Genomic DNA, 21,713 nt, shown 5'->3' with positions numbered 1-21,713 from the left:
TAGGTTATGGTGATTCATTATTTGAATGTAAAAATAATCATAATGGAGGAATTGATAGAAGTTTTTAATGCGATTGAAAAATATGAATGCGAAGAAATTCTGAAACAGAAAAATTGGACAAATACGAATAATAAATTGAAATTTCTGGGATGATAGAGAATTTTCTTTACGGTTTTGCTTGAGTAAAGCAACTGCCAATTAGTATTTGATTGAATAAACCACTTGATAGAAATTGAGACAATTTTTAACAGTGGTCTTTTGATTAGAAAACATGTTTTAATAACACATAACTGAGATATTTTGCTTTCAAGAGATTTCTAATAAACGAGAAAGACCGTAGTAGATTCAAGCGTAACAATATAAGTTTTTTATCTTACATTCTAAAATATATTTTTTGGTGCCAACTAAACATACGTTTTTAAAGAATTTCTTGATCGCTTTTCATTTTTATTACCGTACAGCTTACAGCTCTGTGGATTTTGAACAAGAAAATAGTAGCTACATAACCTCAATTTACTGATCGTTTGTAAACAAATAACAAATTTCCTGTAAAAATCAGTCTTTCTGATATTATAAACAATGACATTCTTTTACCAACTTAACGCTAAACTAGTTCAACTTAAACTGGATTAGTAAATGCACTGAAAAAAACGATTCAAGTTTAAACTTTCAGATTAACTCAAACTCTATTAACTTAATCGAGTTTAGCAATCTAAACTGTACAAACGGGCCCTTAGATTGGATCGGTTCAATCCACATTACAGTCGATTGTTTTTGCCAGGAACTTTCAACTTCAATGAAGATTATCAATATTATTTTGAAAAATTAATGCATAATCATTCCATTTCTATTTTCATTTCTTCATTTGGATATTTTTGTTGATCTGAAGTCAAGTTGATAGAATTTTCAGCATGATAATGGTCAAATCATAGTGGAGCGGTGAAGGTTAAGTGTATCAGAGAAGGTATCTTAAGCTGCGTACAGATATACGCGCTTCCAACCCGTTCCGCGCAAGCTCCGCCCTCGTTCTGCCATCGCTCTGCAATCGTTCCGCCCCCGATCTGCAGTCGCTCCGATCATGAATGTTACGGGAGATTTTAGCTCTTCTCGCGTTCCACTCTTGCTCCCCGGTCGATCATCAATCGCTCTGCTCGAGTGACGTTCGGTTGCGGAGCAGAGCGAAAGTCTGTACGCACCTCAAGAGTGTTTAAATGATTCAGGTATGCATGTCCCTGTTTCCTTTTACCTTCTACCCAACCTTCGCTGCTCTAATATGTTCTGACACACTTCAGTATTCAGTAGTCTCAATCCATGACAAGCACTTGCTGAATAGATGCGTCAAAATAGTAAAACTTTTTAGCAAATGAACCTACGAGCTAAATAATATAGTAAACCATAGAGCGGCTGTTGGTGTGATTGCAGCGCTCTCAATGTGTTACACGGCGAACTAAGGGCAGCCATGATAGAGAGAGGCAAGAAGAGTCTCTATTGCCAGTCTGCCACTGCAGGAATAGGTGTGTTTTTGTGAATTAAATTGATTTCTATGACTAATTATTATAATTATGATGATGATGGTATTGCAAACTTGACTGGAATGAACTATAGACATCAGCTTATATTATATGATCATGTTAGGCCGGTATTAGACAGTATTAGCTTTGACTATAGAAAGAATTCCTTTCTATAGTCAAAGGTATTAGATAGTAATAGTATCAGACGGTGACATGAAAAAATATGAAAATATGATTTTGTACAACTTATTTCATATGATCTGCATATGACAGAAATATTACCGTCTAATACCGGCCATAGTTTGTTATTTTTTTGACTATCATACTTTGCCTTCTTGTTTTGAACTTGGAGATATGTGGATAAGTACCGTAAGCTGGTATCAAAGAAACGTCTTCATAAACTAGTTTTTTGAATTCCCTACTCAAAATAATATAAAAAATAATCCAATTTCTAAAATCATAATTCTGCAGTTACGGTATGGCATTTCAACTTAGTGGAGCATTTGTACGGCTAAGCAGTATTATCACTGTAACTTAATTAATTTCACGGCTACATTAATTTCACTAAGGCTTCAAGTAAAGCAATTCAAACAGTTAATTCTATGGATGCATAACAACTGCAATACATATATTTAAAATGCTCAATAAAAATTCAATGTAGTATTTATTAAATATAACCATAGAGAAACAATAGCGTAAGTAGATATCCCATGGTATAGGACGTTTATGTCGCAACTTTTACTGTTATCTCAAGCTGATAGTTCACGTAGTTCTTTCCTGTGAAGCTTTATGACGCTGGTAGTCTCTTATATTGTGCCGTTCATACACTCTTACCCGGTCAAAGCAGTAAAAATCGTCAATAATCGACAGTAATCGGCTTGAGATAACAGTAAAAGTTGCAACATAAACGCCCTATACCATGGGATATCTACTCACGCTATTGTTTCTCTATGATATAACTGATTTGCACCTTGTTTTATGCAAATTTCCATTATATCAATAGGGCCATTCAAATTTTCCGCCGCTTCTTGCCTCTCTCTGTCATGGCTGCCCATGTTCAATTCGTAACAGGAATAGCGGCCACTCAGCCACTCTATTGTTTACTATATTTTAGCTCGTTGAAATAAACTCAGATCAAAATGGGAGGTCAGCCATAGAGCTCAAAAACACTTCATCCAGGGAGTAGAGTGCCAGACTCACAAGACTCTCAAGAAGTACCATCTCAAAGCATGAATGAATTATTTTTAGCATATATTCTGTAAATATTAATGTATTAATATATAAATAAATTGCAACTTGCAACACTCTCAGCTACCTACTCTGATACACTCCACCTTCGCCGCTCATCTAGTTGATGAAATAATCATTAAACATTGAACTAATCATTAAACTAACGGGTGTTCCCGACGGACGATAGTTTGAGAAGACAGTAGTAACACAAAGGTAAACTTCAGGATTACCACAAAGTTAGCTGCGGTAGTCAAAAACAATCGCTTGTTGCAGTGTTATCGGATGGGCATGTTAAATTGGCGGTCCCGGCTGAAGTATGACATTCGTAAGGCCCATTGATGGCTTAAGTTATATATTCAGGCGGTGGGACCTTCCTGCAAGGGACTCTCCACCAGCAAAAGCCATACGAATTTACTTTACTTTTGTTGCAGACACCTAAAAATGCTTGCTTAGAAGGCTATCAGCACAAGCTGGGTTCTCATCAACTTCCACCACAATAAAAATTCCATGTATACCAATGAGTACTGCAATACATTTTCATTCAAATTTGGGTTGCGTTCCACGTGAAACACCCGTTAGTAGATATATTAATTTAAGACAATAATAAATATGATGGCCAGACCACACAAAGCGGTTTTTCAGGCGCCAACCCAATCAACCAATCAGGGAGCTTCCTGCCCTGCCGACTCTAAAGCTGCGTTTACACCAAAGTTAGCAAATTGGCACAATGCTAATAACTTAATCCTCATAGATTCTATTAGATTGAACATACACTTATCTTACACATGATGAACATATGTGTTTGTGAAGTTCCGTTCAATCTAATATAATCTATGAGGATTAAGTTATTAACATTTTGTTTGGTGTAAACCCAGCTTAAGAATGCCGTCTAAAAACGCTTAAGATGGTCTAGCCCTAAAAGTAATATAGGCTACATGCAAAATAATTGACCGAGCGAAGTGAGGTCTAAGATTCAAGTCGACGGTTTGGCATTTCTCTTAATGTTTGAATGTTGAAATGTTTATATTTGCGCATTTACGGCGAAACGCGGTAATAGATTTTCATGAAATTTGACAGGTATGTTCCTTTTTTAATTGCGCGTCGACGTATATACAAAGTTTTTGGAAATTTTGCATTTCAAGGATAATATAAAAGGGAAAATGAGCCTCCTTCATACGCCAATATTAGAGTAAAAATCAGACTATAGAATAATTCATCATAAATCAGCTGACAAGTGATTACACAGATGTGTGGAGAAGCATGGTATATAGAAGAAGACGGTAGGTGTCTATATACCGTGGTTTCAATCAGGTACTTGTGGATGAGAATACTGCATGAGGTCTTCTGTTCACAGAACTACTAGTGGTATTGCTATCCTTATCTATCATTCAACAAAGCGGATAGCGCTATCTCTTTCTTGCTTTGCTTTGTTGCCAGATCGTCTTTTAAGAATGTAGAATTAATAATTAATTAACAAAATATTCTATCTTAATTATGAAAATTCATTATGAAATTATTGAAAAGTATAATTTATTGCTTAATAAAATAAAATTGATTATTTTGAACGAGAATGAACTGTTAATATTACATCAATGAACCTGTATCAGCTACCGTCTATAGAAGGCATTGACAAGCAGAGGTTAGCAATGTTGTTCTCCTATCTTTCTCCACTGCCATTATAATGTGGACCTTGAATGGGAGGTAGAATGATTTATGTATCTATTTAAACTTCAATATTCCATCTGTGATATTAAATTTGTTTTTTTAATATTATTCAGACAATATTATATGTATATCGTTGTGACATTTGTAATGTATTTATGATCTGAATTGTTTATGACCTGTATTAATATTGTATTATATACGATGCATAACATGAAAAATAAAATTGAAATTATTTTTGACAGAATAAAGCCGAGCTCAGTGATGTATGCAGGCATCAAGGACAAGCGCGCGCGCACCACACAAGCAATGTGCATCAGACGAATGTTCCCGAACAAGATGGCCGCCATTCAGCCGTTCCGCTCCATCACTATTGGCAACTACTGCTTCAAGAAGAAGGCCCTACGGCTGGGCAGTCACTACGGCAATCGGTTCAGGATTGCCATCAGGTTAATTGATTCACTCATTTTAGGGTTGTGTGGCAGAGAGGACCTGGAGTCCTAACTCCGCCTCGATAAAGGCATATCCTATTATATTAATTCAGCAATTTCTGTATTTATATATCTGGCTATTTATCTGGTTATTTATGTTCTACGGATCTCGAAAACGGCTCTAACGATTTTTACGAAATTTGGAACATAGTAGGTTTGTGTTATAAAGATTCGATTGCACTAAGGTCTCATTCTTTGGAAAACTCGCTGAACGACATTAAAATGATAATTCATCCTTGGAAAACAGATGATAATTTAGTCGTCTCTCGATAACAGAAGATGCGCGTGCCTGTGTGGGAGAGAGACAGAATTATTTTCCAGCTGTGTAATCATAATCAATCAGTGAAAAATTTTATCTAGCTAGACAATTTAATCGATTTGATAAACATAATCTGATTTGTTGACATAACATGATAATCCTCCTAAACTAGAGTATATAATAATTTTAAAAGTTGATCATTATTTAACAATATCAAGTGATTAGTCAGTGCTATTTTGTTATTCAATTTGGTTTGTATATAATCCAAATTATAAATTTTTTGTTTTCAAATTTTGAACAGAAGTTAGCAACGCTGTCTCCTGTCTTTCTTCACTCCCATTATAACGTGGACCTCACTATGTGACCATTTATTTATTATTTTACAAAGGTGACTTTCTAGAAGTATTTAAAGTCTAGGTGATTATGATGGGATGAATGTTAATACAATGAAGGTAGAGTTATGAATGAATAAAAATCATAGGTTATGCTATCCACTTGAATTGATTTTAGTCCACTTTTCAGTCCAGAAATAAATAAACTGGACATTTTGAATTTGATTTGATGTAACTGGACTCTAAGGGTATTATCTAGTTTAATTAATCAGTACTCAAATACAATATGTGTTCATTTTGCGAGTGTTTTGATTTCAATTTGTTTTGGCAGGAACGTGTTGGCTGAGGAGAGCCTGATAGCAGCTAACGTGGCTTCCCTCCAGGAGACTGGGTTCATCAACTATTTCGGCCTGCAAACGCTTTGGTCAGTCTGTGACGTCACCCACCTACGTCGTCGGCAAGGCTATTATCAATCGCAATTGGAAGGAGGCTGTCGAGGTGGGTATACTACAAACGGTCAACATTCCTTACAGGTTAACTTTAGGTTAACTATAAGTTAACTATACGGTAATTTATATGTTAACTATATGGTAACTATAAGTTAACTTGAAAATTAACCTATAAGTTAAAAAAGGAGTGTTGTAAGGCAACGTGTTTCCTGGCTTACAAATTTGAGGGATTGGTTTGACTGCAGCAGCAAAGACTTGTTTCGAGCGGCAGTGAATAAGATCCGGATTGCTGTGCTGATAGCGGACCTCCGATAGGAGGTTCTCGACACTAGAAGAAGAAGAAGAAGAGAAGAAGAAAGAAGAAGAAGAAGAAGAAGAAGAAGAAGAAGAAGAAGAAGAAGAAGAAGAAGAAGAAGAGAAGAAGAAGAAGAAGAAGAAGAAGAAGAAGAAGAAGAAGAAGAGAAGAAGAAGAAGAAGAAGAAGAAGAAGGAGAAGAAGAAGAAGAAGAAGAAGAAGAAGAAGAAGAGAAGAAGAAGAAGAAGAAGAAGAAGAAGAAGAGAAGAAGAAGAAGAAGAAGAAGAAGAAGAAGAAGAAGAAGAAGAAGAAGAAGAAGAAGAAGAAGAAGAAGAAGAAGAAGAAGAGAAGAAGAAGAAGAAGAAGAAGAAGAGAAGAAGAAGAAGAAGAAGAAGAAGAAGAAGAAGAAGAAGAAGAAGAAGAAAACTATAAGTTAACTATAGGTTAACTATTCCTTAATAGGTTAACTATAGTGAGGTCCAGGTTATAATGGCAGTTATTTATTTATCTAATCATTAATTACATTCCTCAATCACAACATCAAATTAATGATTGGGAAAGAATCAACAGGATAAACCCAAAACTTTTTCTCTCCCTAATTTTGATGAAAATAGTCCAAATGAGGTTATGAAAACACTTGATTGTAGAATATCTTATATTTCAAAATAAGACTCTCCCAACACACTTTATAAACTTCTGTTTGGTTTTGTTTTACAACTTTCTTTTCGCACAACATAATATTATTTGAGCCCATTTCAATGACTAAATGTTTATTTTCAGTGAGTTTGTTAATTAATTAATAAACACAATTTAATCGACCGAGCGAAGTGAGGTCTAAGATTCAAGTCGACGGTTTGGCATTTCTCTTAATGTTTAAATGTTTATATGTTGCGCATTTACGGCGAAACGCGTCAATAGATTTTCATGAAATTTGACAGGTATGTTCCGTTTCTAATTGCGCGTCGACGTATATACAAGGTTTTTCGAAATTTTGCATTTCAAGGATAATATAAAAAGAAAAAGAAGCCTCCTTCATACGCCAATATTAGAATAAAAATCAGACTATGGAATTATTCATCATAAATCAGCTGTCGAGTGGATTATAAATTGCATGCTATGACGCATGCAATTCAATATCTCAATGTAACTTGGTGAAAAATCAGCTGCTGTGTGGACTCATTGAATGCAATTTTCATGCACTATTAAATGAACTATTGATTGCATGCAATAACGCATGCACTTAATAACTAAAATAACATAGTATTGTCTCTCTGCTTTCTCTGCTTTGAACTCGGGTTGTCCTGTTGCCAGTAGGCTATGTCTTGAAGAATAGAATAGAATAGAATTTTGTTGGTCATAAAATATTCACATGAATACATGGACTTCGTCAATTTTTTAACACTAAAGTAAGTCAAAACAAACACAAAAACACTAAGATCAGTACAATAAAATAACACATGAATCACATAAAACGATTCCAATCTATTCTAAGATAGTCATGTACGGTGTACAAACATTCATCGATTAACACTGCTTTCAATACTTTTTTAAATTGTGTGCATGTGAGTTCCTTCAAGTGGTCAGGTGTGGAGTTGAATAATTTGATAGATGTGACGTGCCAATTTCTTTGCGATTTAGTGTGACTGTACAACGGAATTCTAAGTTTGTGTCTATTTCTTGTATTTAAACTATGGAAGCTATTAGAATCATACTTATTCAAATTGCCTTGTACATAACATAATATTTTTAAAACACATAACGACGGCAACGTCAGGATACCTAGGTGAATGAAATAAGGTCTACAATGTGCATTATATGGTAGCTTGCATATTATTCTTATCGCTTTCTTTTGAAGAACAAAAATTGATTTGGCGTTTACACTGTTTGCCCAAAGCAAAGAAGGAGATTAGCTTTTGATGTTAGCATTTTTGATGCACCAACCCCAAACCTAGCGCCGCAGTGCAGGATGGTCTCTCACAGCTTGGCGTTGTTGTCATTTGAGATGGGTGTCTGGCTTGGAAGTGTTTAGGCCGCATTGCAGTATGACTGTTAACGGTTGCCGGAAGATCAACAGCTGAGTTTTTTTCGTTATTTTTCGTGATAGAGAAATTCTGATTGCAGATTCGTTCTCAGCGACCCCAAGTTTAGCCTAAAAGCTCAGAATGTCAACAATGTTTTTAAATAATTAAAAATCATCATGAAAATTCATTAATATGGTAGTACACCAAATTTCTGGGAACTTTTTACTGGTGACTGGAGTTTATAGGCAACACAAAAATAAAAATAATCGTGAGAAAGAAAACTGCTGATGACGCGAATAAGACCGTCACTCCATTGTTCTTTTGTCTCGGCTGCTTGGCTGAGCCTGGCTGGAGGGATCAAATAACCGACTGGATTGATCTTTCGTCTTCCGCTAGGCGGAACTACGCCGACCATTGCTGGGTGGAAGATGTACTGCGGCCCTCGCATTCCCACCAACGCTGCTATTATTTGCTGTCTCAGCGCCTAGTCCGAGTCAGACAAGCATCCAGCCTGCACTGCGGAGCTAGGTCAACAGCCATTAGCCGTTTTCACACCGATATCTCGCCGACACGACATACAGACAGGATTTACTCTTATGGACAATATAAGAGGAGGCTGTGGTTCATAACTGCACGAGGTCTGCTGTTCACAGAACTGCTAGTATTAAAAATTTTGAATCTGAGTTGATACATGCTTGATTATGTCTACAAAATCTTACAGTTTCGAATTGGGTTTCAGGTAGTGCTACGTCCCAGGCCGGGCGAACGTAGCTACGTGGACGTAGCGGAGGCACGCGACGTATGGTGGAAGACACGTTGCTCCAAGTCGGCATTGAAGACGTTACGTTCGCAGACGTCGGGAATCGAGAAGAAAATCTGGCAGACGTTGGCTGATCAGCATGAGAACGCCTACCTCAATGCGCTAGAAAGCCTACCGAGATCCACGTTGTCTCTATACTGTCACGCGTTCCAGAGTTTGATATGGAATAGGGTTGTTTCTAGAAGGGTTAAAGAGTTGGGACATGTTGTGTTGGCTGGGGATCTGGTGGTTGTAGAAGATGAGGTGGAAGAAGTTGAACGGGGAGAGGATAGTGTGGGGAATGCCTCTGGGGAAAGAGGCACGGTTGTGGAAAGTGATGGGAAGGGGCATGCCTCAGAGGGACAAGGGAGTAATGATGAGAATAGTGTTGAATGTGAGAGGGAAGGAAAGGGGCATGCCTCAGAGGAACAAGGCATAGTTGGGGAGAGTAGTAGTGTTGAATGTAAGGGGCATGCCTCTGAGGAAAGTGGCACAGTTGAGAGGAACTATGATGGAAAAAGTGTTGAAAATGAGAAGGGGCATGCCTCTGAGGAACATATTGTGGAAGAACCAGTGTGGAAAGTGAGACATCTCACCGAGGAAGAGGCCAAGGTTACCAGCATTGACAAAATCGTCTACCCTCTCCCAGGGTCTCAAATTGTACTACCTGACAATATAGTGAGGGAGTTCTACAAAGAAGCGTTAGCCGAAGAAGGGGTGACAATGGATAGTTTCAAAAACAAGGGGTCTGGTAACAAAACGTTGACATCTATGTACGGAACTTACAGGAATATCGTTGTGAAACCGACGGATCTGAGTTGGAAGTTGGTGAATTACAAGGATTTAAGTGACGATTTGTTTAGGAGTGAGTTGGATGAATTGAGGGGTAATGGGGTGATAGAACACCCCGAAACGGGGTCCCACAGGGGGTTGTTGCTTGAGTTTTCGTTGGGGTCCTCGTCGTATGCTACAATGCTGATAAGGGAGTTAATGAGGTGTGGGACTTCGTCTACGTTTCATGCGCATTTGACCGCTAAGGAAGCGAATTTGAACGCAAAAGAGGAGAATTCGACCACCAAAGAGGTGGAAGGAGAGCGGAAAGGAGAGGAAGAGGAGGGACCCGTGGCGAAGAGGGTCAAAAAGGAGGAGGAGGAGAATGGGGAGGAGCAGGGAAGTGCGGCGAAGAGGGTGAAAATGGAGGAAGAAGAAGAAAATGGGGTTCAAGAAGGGAGTTGAGTTGTTTTTTGAAGATTGTGGAGTAAGAGTGGGGATTGAAATTGTAGACGAAGATGTGCAGAAGAAGGAACAGAGAGGGAAAATAAGGAAGAAGAAAATGTGGAGGAGGAAGGAGACAGAGTTGATCTTTGAAAATTGTAAGTGTGATTGAAATTGTTGACGAAGATGGGAAGGAGGAAGAAGGATCAGAGAGAAAGATGTTGAAAGGAGAAGGAAGACAAATTGGAATAATTGTAGATAAGGGAAGAAGAAAGAGCGGAGAGGACGATGTGTTGAAAAGAAAAGGAAGAAATGATTGGGGAGGAAGTTGGATAATTTGAATTGATATTTGCAAAAAGAAAATTATGAGAACGGACGGAATGGGTGTAAAAGGAGACTGAGTACCGTCATAGAGAAACAATAGCATAAGTAGATATCCCATGGTATAGGGCGATTATGTCGCAACTTTTACTGTTATCTCAAGCCTATAGTCCACGTAGTTCTTTCCCGTGAAGCTGTGTGACGCTGGTAGTCTCTCATACTGTGCCGTTCTTACACACTCACCCCAACAAACGGTAAAAATACTCAATTATCGACAGTAATCGGCTTGTGATAACAGTATAAGTTGCGACAAGAACGCCCTATACCATGGGATATCTACTTATGCTATTGTTTCTCTATGGCACCGTATAGCTGTTAAAAGGTTAAAGGATGATTCAGGATGAAAATATAGATAAAGATGATGATTGATTGATGGATTTTTTATTGATCACAGACGAGGAAGAAGAAAAACGAGAGGTGAAGAAAGAAACAGTAAATGAAGAGGAACAAGGAAGTTTCATTCATTTTTTTATTTGTTTTGTTTTAACACAAATGTAACATTGTATATGAGTTGAAATGTTTTCATGTGTAACAGTTTATAATTCATTCAGAGTTTTGAAATGTATGTGATGAGATATGTTTTAAATTGTCAACCAAAATATTGATTTAACCAACACTGACTGTTTATTTATTTTTATTTATTTATTCATATGCAAATACAATTCAGGTAAAAACAACAGGCATTTGCCTAAAACTGTTTCACACCTTAATTGGGAATACACAGTCTAAAGGTTATGTTACTTAAATGATAACTTAATTCGCACATAATTTTGAGTCCAAATGAATGTATATTTACTACAATTTCAAATCTATCAGATTGATAAATTTTCAAATATGAATCCAAACAAAAATCTTCCTTCACAAATAAATAAATACAGTTTAAAATGTATCACACTAAAAGAAGTAATCACGAAACGTTCTTAGTCAAGCACGCTTTCGTTTGTCAATCAAAATGATTCTTGTAGCTTTTTAAACGATTCTTATTCATTCATTATTTATCTATTTATTTATTTATAAGGAGAGAACAGGAAAGAACCCATTTTGTCTCCACGATTCAATATTTAGGACTATCTGTATAACCTTATCTAAATTTGGGTAAGGAATAGCATAAGGTTACCTTATTTTCTCTCTCCCTATCATTTTCATGATTTAAAGTATTGTATGAATCAATCAATAAATTTTCTACCACCATTGAGCTTCTTAAATTTTCGAAAATTTTGTGAAGTGAACAACTACAAGACTCATTTTGGACTATGTGTAACCTTATCTAAATTTGGGAGAGGAATAGCACAAGGTTACCTTATTTTTCCCCTCCCTATCATTTTGATGATGGTACTTATTGTATTAATCAATAAAGAATAATAATATACAATTGAATAAAAATACTTGTTCAAGAAAATATAGATGGATACAGCGTTAAAAGGTCTGGCCCGGTCGCACAAAAGCCGGTTAAATTTTAATGTTGATTAATTTCACGAGAACCAATCAGAGAAGGCTTTTCTGAAAAGACGGCTTCTCTGATTGGTTCTCGTGGAATTAATCACGATTAAAACTTAACCGGCTTTTGTGCAACCGGGCCCTACAATCACAAAGCTAGTAGAATATTGATCAAATAGATTCTGATTGGTTTCAAGCAACCAAATTTTATCAGAGATTAACAATGGTGTAACAACCGAAACCGGTCTTTCTACTTTGAATATAATCTGTGGTTTTGACAATTTCTTAGTAGTTTTATTTAACAGCCAAATTTTATTTACTTTTAAAATCATTTCTATGATTTCTTTGTGTCTAGATGAATGAATAAATATTGATTCAATATGTTGGTTCTAATGGCAACTAAGGAGTGCTGAGCTAACACATTTTTTATAATCGTTCATAAATACGGCTATGAATTTTTTCAAGTATAATTTGAAATTATTGAAATCAATATTGTATTAAACTTACAGATTCATAATAATATTAGGCTAGATTAGTCATTAGTTTTGAAGTGGAAATTGAACTTTTTGAAGTGAAAAGTTAAATTATAACCTCATTATTTTTTGAAACTTTTGGGCTATGCCTGTCGTCTTCTCCCAATCATATTATATATTTTGATTATGATTTGTGATTATCAATGAAATAAATATAATATATTTAAGTTCACCCCAAGTTACATCAAAGATATTCCGTTTGTATTTTTCTTATGTTTGTTGAATTTGAGCTGGTCTTATTTCTTGAATAAATAGTTTTGGATGAATTTGTTCTGTTATTTTTCATTCCTTTCCAGTTTATTTAGTAAGCCAGATTTTCCTCGTTTCTTCTAATTGACCGAAGGAAGTGAGGTCTAAGATTCAAGTCGACGGTTTGGCATTTCTCTTGATGTTTAAATGTTTATATATTTATATGTTGCGCATTTACGACGAAACGCGGTAATAGATTTTCATGAAATTTGACAGGTATGTTCCTTTTTAAATCGCGCGTCGACGTATATACAAGGTTTTTGGAAATTTTGCATTTCAAGGATAATAATAAAAGGAAAAAGGAGCCTCCTTAATACGCCAATATTAGAGTAAAAATCAGACTACAGAATTATTCATCATAAATCAGCTGACAAGTGATTACACAGATGTGTGGAGAAGCCAGTCTATTACTGTATTTGTATAAGGTCTATAGTTTCAATTAAAGAGGTATGCATCTTTAAGCTGGGTTTACACCAAAGTATTAGTATATAATATATATATATATAATATATTATATAGTTATTAAAGTATATAACAAAATGGTTATAACTTAATCCTTATAGATTCTATTAGATTGGACGGAGGTTGACAAACACATTATGTTCATCATGTGTATGATAAGTTATGTTCAATCTAATATAATATATAAGGATTGAGTTAACATTTTTTTAATAAATTTGGTCTAAACGCAGCTTTAAGGTCTTTGGTTTCAATATTTTGTTTTGCAGTCATGGTATTATTATGCGTGTCCATTAGTATCAATATTCTCACATTCGAAAAAACTAATTTGATAGGTAAATAAAAATAAACAAATGAACTAAATAATGCTGGAGAAATTATAATATTTTCGATTCTAAAAAATTAATTTTCATCAGATAGAAAGATCATCACGGAACTGGATGAATTATATCATATGGAATACAAATTCTAACGTGAACTGAGTTTGTTAACATTATTAAAACAGTTGACATCAGGTACTTGTGGATGAGAATACTGCGTGAGGTCTACTGTTCACAGAACTACTAGTTACTGTAATGAGACATGGAGACGTAGTGAGATATGAATACTCATTTCAACCTGTTAGAAATGGTTGAAAATTTCACACAAGTAGTTGATTGGTTCATTCATTCCAGCGTTAACACGTTGAAACGTCAACGGCTATATATTTTTCCATAATGTGGGAGTTGATATTATTTTTAGCATAGCTTACAGTTTTTAATTTTGAAAAGACTTGAGTTGTTGTCAAGAAATACACTTTATTTTGATAAAAATTATTAGGCTCAACTCACACTTAGGCGACTCAGGTCGAGAAGAGACTCGACTCTATACGAGAGCATGTGTTTTCAAATGGTGACAGTCGCGGAGACAAGAATCGACTGGTCTGAGTGTCACCATTTGGAAACACATGCTCTCGACTAGAGTCGAGTCTCTTATTGACCAGAGTCGCCTAAGTGTGAGTTGAGCCTTATTTCACTGGAGTTATAGTACCTATACGCTCTATGCCTAGACTACTCACTGTCTAGCTCATAATAATTATGAAATTGTTCTATTCTCTCTCTCATCTCTTATATTTTGTCGACTTGATTCTTCATACAATATAAAGGAAATATAACAAGACGATAATTTTTGTAGCTGAACCGGCCACAAAAAATATTGAGGTATTATTCTGAGGGGGGATATATCCCCATATCCACCCCAAACAATCAACTTATAATAATTAATTTGACATCAGAATGACTTACGAATTCATCCAATTCGGATAATGTGGTCAACTTATAAAAATTGATTCGACCTCAGAATGACTTACGAATTCATCCAATTCGGATAATTAGTATTAGTATTAGTATTATTTCATCCACTGACCACCTGTAAAAGGGGTATAAGGAAATGTCAATTTGTCATTAATCAAACAGTAACATGTTTTCTTATGTGGTCTTGTTAAAACATTATCTTTTCCATGCAAATCCCTATAGAAATAGCAATTATATTCGAAATATGAGTTGCATACGTACTCAAAATTACCTATCACATTATCTCTGTTTTAAAGTAATATTGAAATGGGAAAGGTAGCTTTGGGAATGGTGGAGTAGCTTTTACATTTCCATTAGTAAATTGTGAATGGAATGGCCCTGTCTTAATATCAATTTTCTTAGCAGTCTGCTGCAGGTCACGCCCAGGTTATAGCAAATTCTAGTGAGTGTTCTCACAAGGATCCATATCCTAGTCCTGTGCAGATATATCTATCTATTGAATCAAGTGATCTATCATCTACTGTGTGTATATAGTTTGTTGTGTTCATCACACTCATGGAAGAGGCGGCTTCAAGAACTCCACATCAGAGACAGATGAGAAGAAGGAAAAGAGTGAATCCCCATTTCAAGAACTTTGTGGAGAACACTTCATTACATGGGGTGAAATACATTTTTGGTGGTAACCAACACTGGATCAAGCGTGCTTACTGGTGCATAGTCGTCATCGGTTTTGTCATTTCATTGTTTGCAATATACACAATAAAAATGAAGAAATGGAAAGAATCTCCCATGAAGATAGAACTGGCAAATACTCCTCAAAGCATCTCTACTATACCTATTCCTGCTCTCACCATCTGTGGCCCTATTAGAAGTACTTCATTTCATCATATTAGAAAGTTCTTGGAGAAACATTATAAAGATGAGATATACAAAATAGTGGATATTTTAGGTATGTCTAGGAAAGCATTTGATGGAAAGTTCTCATTTTCACGTTCCACTGAAAAATACACAAATAAAAGTGAAAAGAGGTTTGTTTATAGCTGATACTATTCTTGAACAGTTTTTCCATGATGCCTCAATGCCTAGCAGTTTATCTATTGAATCAGCTTTTGGAAATGAATTCTCGAAAAGTTCTACTTTCATGTTCAGGGGATACTGTCTGTCCAGCAACATGTTCCCACCTTCAGAGATTTACAGGAAGAATGTAGTACGTCATTTTCTACGCAATGATTCAATAGAACGTGACAAAAAAAAGGCAGTTGGGTTCCTGATACAATCCATGGATTTCCATCATTTACAGAGAATAAGACATCGAGTTCTCCCATCGTTCCGACACCAAAAAAATACCCCACCTTACTGAAGCAATCACACATAAGCTATATAATCAAATATGTTTATAACCAAGGGATTTATTTTGAAGACATTTTTTATTGGCAGAGACAATTCACTTCGATTCATAATCCACAATCCTTGGGAAGTTCCAAATCCATTCATGAGATGGCATCGTCTCCATTTATCAAATGGCTCTCGCATTCATATAGAACCTGAACAAATCATAAAATACCCTGTAGATGAAAACGATTTTCTGTACAAAGTTCCATACACCAAACAATGCTACAACACAACGGAGAGAGCATTGGACTTTTTTCAATATTATACGCGACAAAATTGTTTAATGGAATGCTCCACCAAGAGAGCATTGAGAGAATGTGGATGTGTCCTGTTTTTCATGCCGCACAACGAATCAACATACATTTGCTCTGATGAACACAGCTCTTGTGCGATGGATGTGGCCAAAGCCACTTATTATGACACGGGTGAAAGGAAATTTGTGAATTCTTGTGACTGTTTGTCATCTTGTAACTACACGGACTACAAGGTGATATCTTATGAATTATTTCATAAAGTTAGAGCGCCACGTGAAGAATGGCTTGGAGAAGGGCCTAGAGAAAAAGAATGGTTGAATAGATATTATGTGATAAAGTCCTTTTTATTGGAGGATTCGTCATTTAGAGTTTATTCCAATCGGAATGAAAATCACACTATTGAAATTGTATTTAGGGACATCGTTTTCTATCCCAAAGTTCGCACCTTCACATACAATAACTATGAGATGATGGACTCCACCGTTTTCTACTTGGATGCATTTCTAGGCATAAGTATAATGACTATAGCTGAAATGATCTACTACATTTTGTTGTTTGCTATTGATTATTTGAAACGGAAGATACAGTTAATGATTGATGCACTTTATATGTGATGAGAACTCAACTTGAATAAAAAAATTGAATGAACATGTTAGTCTTATATTTCAACAACTACCATATTAGCCTGCATGCTTCCAAGAAGGATGTTTAAGTCACATCTTATCAACTCAATTTGTTGATTGATTCTTGAAAAGGCTGAGGAAATGCAGAAAAACATTGGAAAACGTAGATTTTTGGAGATTTTAAAAAATCCGTTTTTAGTGCGACTGTATAGTGAGTTCTATGTTATAATGACAGTGTTGGTATAGCAATGGTATTGCTATCCTTGTCTATCATTCAACTAACCGGATATCGCTATCCCTTTCTCGCTTTCCTCTGTTGCCAGATCGTCTTTTAACAATGTAGAATTCCTCATCTTAATCATGAAAATTCATTGGGAAATTATTGAAAAATATAATTCCTTGCTTAATAAATTATTGATTATTTTAAACGAGAATGAACAGTTGATATTACATCAATAAACCTGTATCAGCTACCGTCTATAGAAGGCATTGACAAGACAGAGGATCGGCAACGTTGACCTCCTATCTTTCTCCATTGCCATTATAACTTGGACCTCACTGCTGGACTGTATAGTGGCATTCACTATAAACTGTGAGATTTAGTTTGTAGAGTGAATATTGATGTTGTGAAACTTTTCCATAATTGAAGAGATTTGAGATATTGTCAAAAAATCCACTTTATTCTAATAAAAATAATCATTTCACAGGACCATGTTTTCGTGTGTGTTCACCAGCTTTTCAAAGCTGGTTTTTGGGTATTGGTCTGTATGTGTGTGTGTGTGTGTGTGTGTGTGTATGAGTGTATGTGCGTCTGTGTACACGATATCTCAACTCCCAATTAACGGAATGACTTGAAATTTGGAACTTAAGGTCCTTACACTATAAGGATCCGACACGAACAATATCGATTAAATGCGATTCAAGACGGCGGCTAAAATGGCGAAAATGTTGTCAAAAACAGGGTTTTTCGCGATTTCCTCGAAAATGGCTCAAACGATTCTTTTCAAATTTATACCTAGAATAGTCATCGATAAGCTATATCAACTGCCACAAGTCCCATATCTGTAAAAATCTCAGGAACTCCGCCCCATCTATGCAAAGTTTGATTTTAGATTCCCAATTATCAGGTCTCAGATATAATTCAAACAAAAAATTTCTAGTGGAAACGATTGAGCATGTACATCTCTTCAATTAATGTCCAGTAACATTTTCACCTAAAATTGAAAATAAGCTTGAAATTTGAGAAAATGTAATTATTCAATTGCAAACTGTTGGCAACTGTTGATTCTATTAATTCATTCACTATGAAGAGATAGCAGATCTCGTGTGTATCCAGCGTTATTGACCTGTCACCAGCTGGCTCAGATCTTTGACTTGAGATGCGCGTTTACACTAGCGTCAGGTGATCAATTTTCATAACGGCAAGGAAAGTTGTGTGAGTGCGCCACACCAGATTTTTCTCATTTCCCATGTTTCTCAGCCATATATCAGAATGCTCTTTACAATGGAGCTGAAGACTCTAACTTTGGTAAAGCTCTTAATGCTTTTGGTGCAGAGCATAGAGTTAAGTCTCTGTGTAGCATGCCTAGCCTGCTCAATTCTATTGCTGATCTCTTTTCTTGAATTACCTTCTGAGGTTATAAGACTACCAAGATACTCTTATAATCTTCACATTTCTTAATTATACTTCATCATTACTCACTTATATTTGATCTGATAGAATTTTTAAGGATAGCAAAATCTGGTGCAACAGAAATCGATGTGTATGTAACTGGCTTTACCTCCCTCTTCACCCACTATCCCTACTCCTCCACCCACTCCTCCTCAACCACCATCTCATGTATAATATACTAATTATTTTGCTTGTCATTCGTGTTCATTTTTATAATTGAATTATTAATCAGCTTCAAATTGATTTGACTAAGGAGTGAGTTACTTTTTTCATCCAATTAAGATAATGTATTTTTGACACTCATGCTCTTTCATGCAGTCCCTAAACAATCCATATTCTATGAAATATATTATGGATTGCATGCTTGAAATAATTACCTTTCACAAATAATCTTTTCCTCCACCTACTGTCTAAAGTACTTACTTTACTCCCTGAAACCTAATACTAAAGTGTCACTTCTTCGCTCTCGGTAGTAAACAACAGAAAAACTCCCTAGGGAGTAAAAGTGACTCCATTTAAATAACATGGGGAGCATCTCTATTTTGAAACTTACATTGTAATAGGTTAGAAGGTCTAAGCTCAGATGAGAAAGCATAATAGAGGTGTCTGTCATTGAGTCAACTGAATTCAATACCACAACCAGAAATTTGATCAACTCATGAAATATATGTTTGTATGATAATAATTATGTTCTTAATATTAGTAGACGATAAAAATTTATAAAATTTATACAATTTTCAAAATATTTTATTCTATTCAAAATACCAGCCAACAAATATTTTTGATCTGCAATTCAAATCTGAACCGCGTGATCTGGAGTCAGCCATTTTTGGTAGCTGCCCAGCTGATATAGTTGTTACAACTTTTGCCACAAGATAGCGCAATCGGCAGTGCCAATCAGACGACCGGTTTTTAGGTTTTAGATTTAGGTTATGTTGTTAGGAATCATTGTCACCAATACGTAAGTTATTAGAATGATTTTATTTGCAGTTTCTATAAAAAAATGTAGATGGAGGAAAAATGTTGTGTACATCACGAGCGAAAAATACTTTTTCTCCCTCAGGAAAATTGCTGCCCTCGGCTTCGCCTCAGGCTTCAAACTTTTTCCCACAGGGAGAAAAGTCGTACTTTTCACTCTTGATATACAAATAACTATTGATTGAATCAGTCAATAATTGAGGGTCGGGTTCCGAGCTAGTCTTTCAGCTAAGTTCTAGACTTCCAGTGATTTTTTGCGTTTTTTCAATCTTCTAAAGAATCAATCAACAAATTGAGTGGATGAGATGTAATTTTAACACTCTTCTTGGAATCATGCAGCCTTATATGGTAGTTGTTGAAATAAAAGACAAACACGTTCATTGGAATTTTTTTTTCAAGTTGAGTTCTCATCACATATAAAGTGCATCAATCATTAACTGTATCTTCCGTTTCAAATAATCAATAGCAAACAACAAAATGTAGTAGAACATTTCAGCTATAGTCATTATACTTATGCCTAGAAATGCATCCAAGTAGAAAACGGTGGAGTCCATCATCTTATAGTTATTGTATGTGAAGGTGCGAACTTTAGGAAGGAAAACGATGTCCCTAAATACAATTTCAATAGCGCGTTTTTCTAAATAGTCATACTTAAAATATGGTTTAGCCCCCCTTATCTTCAAGCTCATGAATAACAACTTTTCTGGCAGTCTACCAACTTTATTATGAAATAATTCATAAGATATCACCTTGTAGTCCGTGTAGTTACAAGATGACAAACAGTGACAAGAATCTACAAACCTCCTTTCACCCGTGTCATAATGAGTGGCTTTGGCCACATCCATCGCACAAGAGCTGTGTTCATCAGAGCAAATGTATGTTGATTCGTTGTGCGGCATGAAAAACAGGACACATCCACATTCTCTCAATGCTCTTTTAGTGGAGCACTCCATCAAACAGTTTTGTCGTGTATAATATTGAAAAAAGTCCAATGCTCTCTCCGTTGTGTTGTAGCATTGTTTGGTATATGGAACTTTGTACAGAAAATCGTTCTCATCTACAGGATATTTTACGATTTGTTCAGGTTCTATATGAATGCGAGATCCTTCTGTTAAATGGAGACGATGCCATCTCATGAATGGATTCGGAACTTCCCACGGATTGTGGATTATGAATCGAAGTGAATTGTCTCTGCCAATGACATATTCTCTAGAATTATCCAAGTTTAAATAACCATATTCGATTTCATAGCTTATGTGTGATTGATTCAGTGGCATTAAGGTAGGGTACTTGTTTGGTGGAAGATCAAGAGGGGAACTCGATGTCCCATTCTCTGTAAATGATGGAAATCCATGGATTGCATCAGTAACCCAACCGACCTTTCTTGTGTTACGTTCCATTGAATCATAGCGTAAAAAATTACGTACCACATCCTTCCTGTAAATCTTTGAAGGTGGAAATATGTTGCTGGACAGACAGTATCCCCTGAACATGAAAGTAGAACTTTTCGAGAATTCATTTTCAAAAGCAGATTTAATAGATAATCTACCAAGCAGTGAACCATCATGGAAAAACTGTTCAAGAATTGAATCAGCTATAACAAACGATTTTTCACTTATATTCGTATTTTTTCCAGAAGAACGTGAAAATTTGAACTTTTTATCAAATGCTTTCCCAGACATACCTAAAATATCTACTATTTTGTATATCTCATCATTATAATGTTTCTCCAAGAACTCTCTAATATGAAGAAATGAAGTACTTCTAATAGGGCCACATATGGTGAGAGCAGGAATAGGTATAGTAGAGATGCTTTGAGGAGTATTTGCCAGTTCTATCGTCATGGGAGATTCTTTCCATTTCTTCATTTTTATTGTGTATATTGTAAACAATGAAATGACAAAACCGATGACGACTATGCACCAGTAAGCACGCTTGATCCAGTGTTGGCTACCACCAAAAATGTATTTCACCCCATGTAATGAAGTGTTCTCCACAAAGTTCTTGAAATGGGGATTTACGGTTTTCCTTCTTCTCATCTGTCTCTGATGTGGAGTTCTTGAAGCCGCCTCTTCCATGAGTGTGATGAACACAACAAACTATATACACACAGTAGATGATAGATCACTTGATTCAATAGATATATCTGCACAAGAACTAGGATATGAAGCCTGCTACTT

At 35.8% G+C, this 21,713-nt stretch overlaps 1 protein-coding gene across 1 annotated transcript in view; it reads left to right on the top strand.

Moving 5' to 3' along the window:
- LOC111059104 (pseudouridylate synthase 7 homolog) overlaps positions 1 to 12,646 on the top strand; it is a 22,415-nt gene extending 9,769 nt beyond the window's left edge. Inside the window, 3 exon segments of the mRNA XM_039438522.1 lie at positions 5,817 to 5,901; positions 5,903 to 5,983; positions 8,989 to 12,646. Coding sequence (XP_039294456.1) covers positions 5,817 to 5,901; positions 5,903 to 5,983; positions 8,989 to 10,284 — 1,462 coding nt within the window. The 3' untranslated portion in view covers positions 10,285 to 12,646.
- The last annotated feature ends 9,067 nt before the right edge of the window (positions 12,647 to 21,713 follow it).

The sequence above is a fragment of the Nilaparvata lugens genome, chromosome 11, assembly GCF_014356525.2.
Source record: "Nilaparvata lugens isolate BPH chromosome 11, ASM1435652v1, whole genome shotgun sequence".
Lineage (NCBI taxonomy): Eukaryota > Metazoa > Arthropoda > Insecta > Hemiptera > Delphacidae > Nilaparvata > Nilaparvata lugens.
The sequence above is the reverse complement of the archived record's forward strand: the minus strand, read 5'-3'. Positions and strand labels throughout refer to the sequence as shown.